We start from the raw sequence: 6046 nt of genomic DNA, 5'->3' as shown, positions 1-6046 counted from the left end.
TTTAATCGTTTTTTTTAATAATTATACTATTTACCTAACTTTTTTTAAAAAAACTTACAACTTATATTTTATTACAAAATATCTTCATTGGAGTATTATTTAACTAATTTGTCTTTTTTACGAATAAATTTGAGTATTTATACTTCTTTGATACTATACAATTTTAATTTTAATATTAAAAAATTATGTGAAAAAATAAATTAATAAATGCATAGAGGGCTCAAGAAATACTAATTTATATCAAACGATAAAATATCACGTGTGTTTGTTTTGGGAGATTGTTGAATTTTTTTTATTTTATTATTTTTTATGTAAAATATAAAAAATTGTATAAAAAATATAAAAATAATAAATATGTGCAGTGTATTAATTTTTTTGAAAAAATATGTAAAAAAAAATAAGTGAAAGAACAAGTCTCCTTACATACAAATAATACCACCAATAATTATTCAAATGCAAGATTCATTAAACCATTCACCAATAAATACTTATTTTTGTCTTATATTTTTAAGTTTAATTGTTTTTTGTGTAAGGGACAGAATATAAAATAATCACTTTACTAAATTATTCACTTTTTAATTTTTTACATACCATGTATATAGTATAAGTGCATATATTGTGATTTCTTGATAATATTATTCCAAAAAAATGTATGAGTTTGTTAATGCTAGACGAACTCGAATACAAAAATATAATTACTCTGTCTCAGATACTTTGTTCACTTTATTATTTCAGTCCGTTTTATATATGTTGAATGGTTTTTTCAACAACACAAAGTAAAATTCAAAAATGTTATCAAATTTGAATAAAAGTTATTTGTAGAGCAGAGTAGTAAATATATAAAAATAAATGGTGACCCAATAGGGAATTCGTAATTAATTCTTGTCTGATTGAAGATCCCTTATCTGAATTTTCCTGAATCATTAAATAATTCCTAAGGAAACGTTTCAAAACGTCACCTTGTCGGTTACCGCAACTGCTATCAACTGCTTCACCCATTAATCCCTAACTGGCACGTGTTTTAAACGTCCCACCAACCGTTCCTATTAGTTATCGAATTCAATTGCTCGTCCGATCATCCGCGTACTGCCCTGTCTCTTTAAACGGGCGGCTGACCAACCGACCGCCTAGCCGCCGATCCTTCCGCCCAGAGAAACCCTTGGCCCCTTTAACGGATTGCTGACCAACCGACCGCTTCGATAAACCCTTAGCCATCTGATCGGCCCAATGACAGACCCACATCTCCTCTTATTTTGGGTCATTACTCTAATTATAAATTTTATATTCAACAATATAATTTATCATTTCCTGAAATATAATTATACATTTTAATAGTATTTTAAAAATTTATAATTTATAATTTTTTTATTGTAATTAAACTATTTAATCATCATAATTTTAATTTATATTTATTTTTACTAATATATTTTTTAATTATTTACTAATTACACAATATGTAAAACTCTGTGTCCTAAGTAAAATGGACAAATTAACTAGAACGGAAGGAATATTTACAAAGAGTTTGTTTCTCTAACACAAATTTTTTTGATACGATCTTTAATATATACTAGAATATATATTATATAATTTTATGAAAAATCAATATTTAACATAAAATATCAGTATTGTATTTATATTACAAATATGATTCCTTATATTTTACACAAAATTTAATTCAAATTAAAATACTAAACCAACAAACCCAAACATTCATGTGTTTCTTTTTTTTTTTTTTAAATTAAAATGTTTTTATATGCCAAATATATATTGATGTTGAATGTGTTTCTTTTTTTTTTTTTTTTTAAATTAAAATGTTTTTATATGCCAAATATATATTGATGTTATAAGAATTAATATTTTAAGTTAGAATTGTTAATTTTTTTATAAAAGTTTATAGAGTATATATTATAAGTATTTTTTAACATTAATCATAACGTGTATTATTTTTTTTTTTGAACACTAATACAACTACTTTCATTAAAAAAAAAAAATTTTAAAATTTAATATACAAATCAAAAATAAAAACACAGAAAATTGTCTGTTTCACTGTTTGATTTTCGTTAGAAAATTAGAATTTAATTTTGAATTTTAATTTAAATACTCTCTCTAGTTAAAAAGTATACATATTTTTATTTTGGGACGTCAAATTACAAAGTAATCGTTTCATTAAATACCCAATTTTTCCACAAATATCTTTACTTTACATCACATCATTACTTTTATAAAATAAATAAATAAATAAATAAGAACAAAAATATCATTATACTACTTTTATCTACCTACTATAATTAAAATACTATTATTTTTTAAATGACGGGCCAAAAGTAAATGTATGAAGGAAGTATTTTATAAAAAAATAATAATGTATGAATTTGAAATTTAAACCAAAAATAACCCAAAAATTTCCCGAATTTCAAAAAGTACAATAAAATAACACAATAAATTTAGGCAGCCATGGCCATCCACAATGATTCTCAATTCCGCCACTATATGCTCCTTTTTCAACTCATACTTCTATTCTAATCCCTGCTTTGATCTGCTCAATCTACACCGTCCAAAGCTCTGCAGCACGAAGGGTCCAGATCAAATCCGCCATTGATCAATTTCACCTCAACTATTAGCTTGCTCATGATATAAAATACAGCACCCCGTCGTCGTCCTTCCCACAGATCTCCAATCAAAACCATGACCAAATCCACTGAAATTATCGCCGCCGCCGCCATCATCGCCGCCATTTTCTCCGGCGTCGTCTCCACCACCAACGACGGCGTTCAGAGCCCCGAAGAAGTCGAAGCCTGGTTCGAAAAATTCACCCGCTCCAACCCGCCGGAGAAAATGACGAAATTGCACTTTTACGCCAGGGACATGATCAAGGGCACAAACGTAACTTCGGCGATGGTAGCTCAGGCGAACATGACGGCAAGGTCGCCGACGTTCTTCGGCAACTTCATTATCGCCGATGACCCGCTGACCATCGCGCCGGCGCTCTCGTCGAAGCACATCGGGTACATCCGAGGGTTCTACGGCGGCGCCGGGATGGAGGAGGTGGCGCTGGCCGTCGCGATGACGTTTGTGTTCACCGACGGCGAGTTGAACGGCAGCACGCTGGCGGTTCTCGGCCACAATCCCGACCGCCGGAAGTATCGGGAGCTACCGATTGTGGGCGGCACGGGCGTGTTCCGCCTGGCCAGAGGGATCTCGACATGGCAGACGTATTATTACGACGTGGCGGCGGGGAATGCGACGCTGGAGATCAGTGTTACGGTTCTCCATTATTGATTGGGTTTTGATTTTTAGGTGCCAACACGGGCGTGTCGTCGATTTGAATCTTGATGACTTCGATTGTTGTTATTTAGGTGTGTGTTGCATCGCATGCATGGATTTATGTAATTTGTGGTGGTTGTAACGGTTGTGTTTGTTTGTGTTAATTACCACAAAAAAATTAATTGTTCGGGTGCATCAAATAGTTAAAACTTTTAGACATTTCAATAATTATCAACTCTTTAAAAATCACTCGTGTGAGTTAATAAAAATAATAGTTCTAGAATAAAATAAAGATGATGCCTAAGGAAGGCATGTACTACCTCGAAAATTATTAATTAGTTTCATATAAGATTTTGATTTCAAAACCGATTACGGTCTAAAAGTTGTTCCTATAAAAATACAAGAGTTGATTCAATGAAAATAATGTGATTTTGGTCCCAACAAATTTTTTGATTTCAAAAAAATATTTTGGTTCCAAAACAATATTTTGGACATTGGTCCCAACAAATATTTTGGTTCCAGAGAAAGAAAATATTTTGACCTCAGTCCAAAAAAAATATTTTGGTTCCAGAGAAATATTTAGAGCTTAGACCCAACAAATATTTTGGCTTTGGTTCTAACGAAGATTTTTGTTACAAAAAAATATTTCAACTTTGGTTCCGACGAGTATTTCGATGTTGGTCCGACAAATGTTCGGCTTTGGTTCCGACAACCATGCCGAGGTCGGTACCGAAAAATACTTCATTGTCGAGTATGACAACATTTGGTTCCAATAAAGCGCGCTGATAGTATCAATTTTGACAACTATTTCAATGATACCGATTTTCGACGAAATTAAAGGATGCCAAAGGGTCGTATATATGATAAACATACACTACAAAAAAATAATATATTTGTAATGGAATTCCGTCCCTAAAGTTCACGTAGCTAATGTAATTCCGTTCCTAATTCCGTCTCTAATGTCATTAGTAACGAAAAAAATAGATTTTGAGACAAAAAAGTTTTGTTACAAAATGATTTTTTTCTTGTAGTGATATTGAAAATTATACAAGGCAGGTGGACGTATGCGGATGTTGACACACGGAGAAGATACAGATTTTAGAGCAATATTGGATTTGAATTCTAAGCTGCGAATAACAGCTGAATCCAGTATCGGTATTTTTGATCGAAAATCTTGAGTACCGAAAAATCTTGAATTTTGTTAACAAAAATATCATATTTTGTTACAAAATCACAAATTATTTAGATTTAGAATTTTTGATAAAATCGCATATTATTGGAGTAATTATTAAATTATGAATTCTAGATAATTCTTACATAAAGGGCTACATCCATCCGGTTTTCAGTAGATTAGAAATGACATGTCGGTTTAGAGACACCGTTTAGACTTTATAAATAAGTTTTGATGTAATCATTGTAAATCAGATTCAACATCTCAATCAAAGTTTATATTTTTTATTTTTGCACTTTATTTTCAATTTCTCACACTTTTTTTTTTCCTTAATTTTTTTACTATCAAATATTTAGACACTACAATTAATACAAATTAAATATTTAATCACTCTAAATCTTCCAAAAAGAAGTCTTTGGTTATTATACAGTTAAAAAATTTTAACCCACAGTAAGAGTTTGGGGATGAAATCACCGGTCCTGTCCACGCTCTGGCCATGAAGTGATATATATACATTGTATGTATGTGAATATATTTAGGGGCCAGTGATCCCATCCCGTTTGTTTGGGAAGGGATGGGATCACCGGGCCCTCGCTGTCTCCACATCTTCTCTTAGTTTCCTTGCAAATGACTTAGTTTCCTTGCTTTATTTAAGAACAATAATATTAACCGGTTAAATCTTTATTATTTTTACTATTACTATTTCTTTGTCGGATTCACATACAAACTATTAGAGAATATGATAGTGTCATATTTTTCTTTAAACATAGTTACAATCTTTTGCACAAGAGCACAACAAATATAGGAACGGAGTTTGATTAATCCCAATTGTTATGAAATTTATTAACGGATCTAAGTATTTTATTTATGAAATCAAGTAAAATCACAAATATTGAACTAGTTTGGTTAGGCTCAGCCCCAACCAACTCAGAAAAGCACAAAATCGACACAATACACACCTAATCTAGCGACTACACAAACGAACCGGCCACGACCACGATACACATGATATATAACCCCACACCAACACAAACAAGGCACCCGAAGGCCTACTGCGTCAGACGAGCCCCTTTCGGCTACGAACGACTACACACAAAAGGGAAAACGTGCCACAGGAACTCCACAAAATTACAGGAGGAAGGCATCACCGAGAAACCGCCGTGAAAGTCACTGGAAAGAGAAGAGCAGTGGGTCGAGAGAGAGAGAGGGGGAAAGGCCAGAGAGTAGTGAGCGTAGAGAGAGAGTGAGATTAAGGAGTAGTGAGTCAAAGAATGACTCTCTCTCTATATATATATACATGCCAAATGGAAATGGACGGCTAAGATCAAGATCTGTAATCAACGGCCCAAATTAGGCCTCGCAAAAGGACGCAGATCCTAGGCGGGTCATGGAGCGGGTCACAGGCAAGGGGCGCATCACAGGTAAGGGTCAGTTTAACGGGTTGTGGTGTGGGTTGTGGGTCACAAGCCAGGCCCGGTTCGAATGGGCTGCTTAGATAATTGGTGTGTTGTGTATAATATTGGGGTGGATCCGAAGGACAAAAATCCAACAAATCCTCCACCTGATTTTTCGTCCGAGTGGAATGGGGATCATCATCGCCTATAATTTTGG

General features: G+C 33.2%; 1 protein-coding gene across 1 annotated transcript; it reads left to right on the top strand.

Moving 5' to 3' along the window:
- Window positions 1-2568: 2568 nt before the first annotated feature.
- Window positions 2569-3457, top strand: LOC127255023 (dirigent protein 22-like). Its single transcript, XM_051280439.1, has one exon. The coding sequence runs from the start codon at window positions 2686-2688 to the stop codon at window positions 3277-3279; it is 594 nt and encodes a 197-aa protein (XP_051136396.1). The 5' UTR covers window positions 2569-2685; the 3' UTR covers window positions 3280-3457.
- The last annotated feature ends 2589 nt before the right edge of the window (window positions 3458-6046 follow it).

This window comes from Andrographis paniculata, unplaced genomic scaffold (assembly GCF_009805555.1).
Source record: "Andrographis paniculata isolate CXL003 unplaced genomic scaffold, ASM980555v1 Contig12END, whole genome shotgun sequence".
NCBI classification, from domain to species: domain Eukaryota; kingdom Viridiplantae; phylum Streptophyta; class Magnoliopsida; order Lamiales; family Acanthaceae; genus Andrographis; species Andrographis paniculata.
The sequence above is the reverse complement of the archived record's forward strand: the minus strand, read 5'-3'. Positions and strand labels throughout refer to the sequence as shown.

Bases quoted from the DNA above. Each gene is read 5' to 3' on its own strand.
- LOC127255023 (XM_051280439.1), top strand. From the start codon at position 2,686: ATGACCAAATCCACTGAAATTATCGCCGCCGCCGCCATCATCGCCGCC.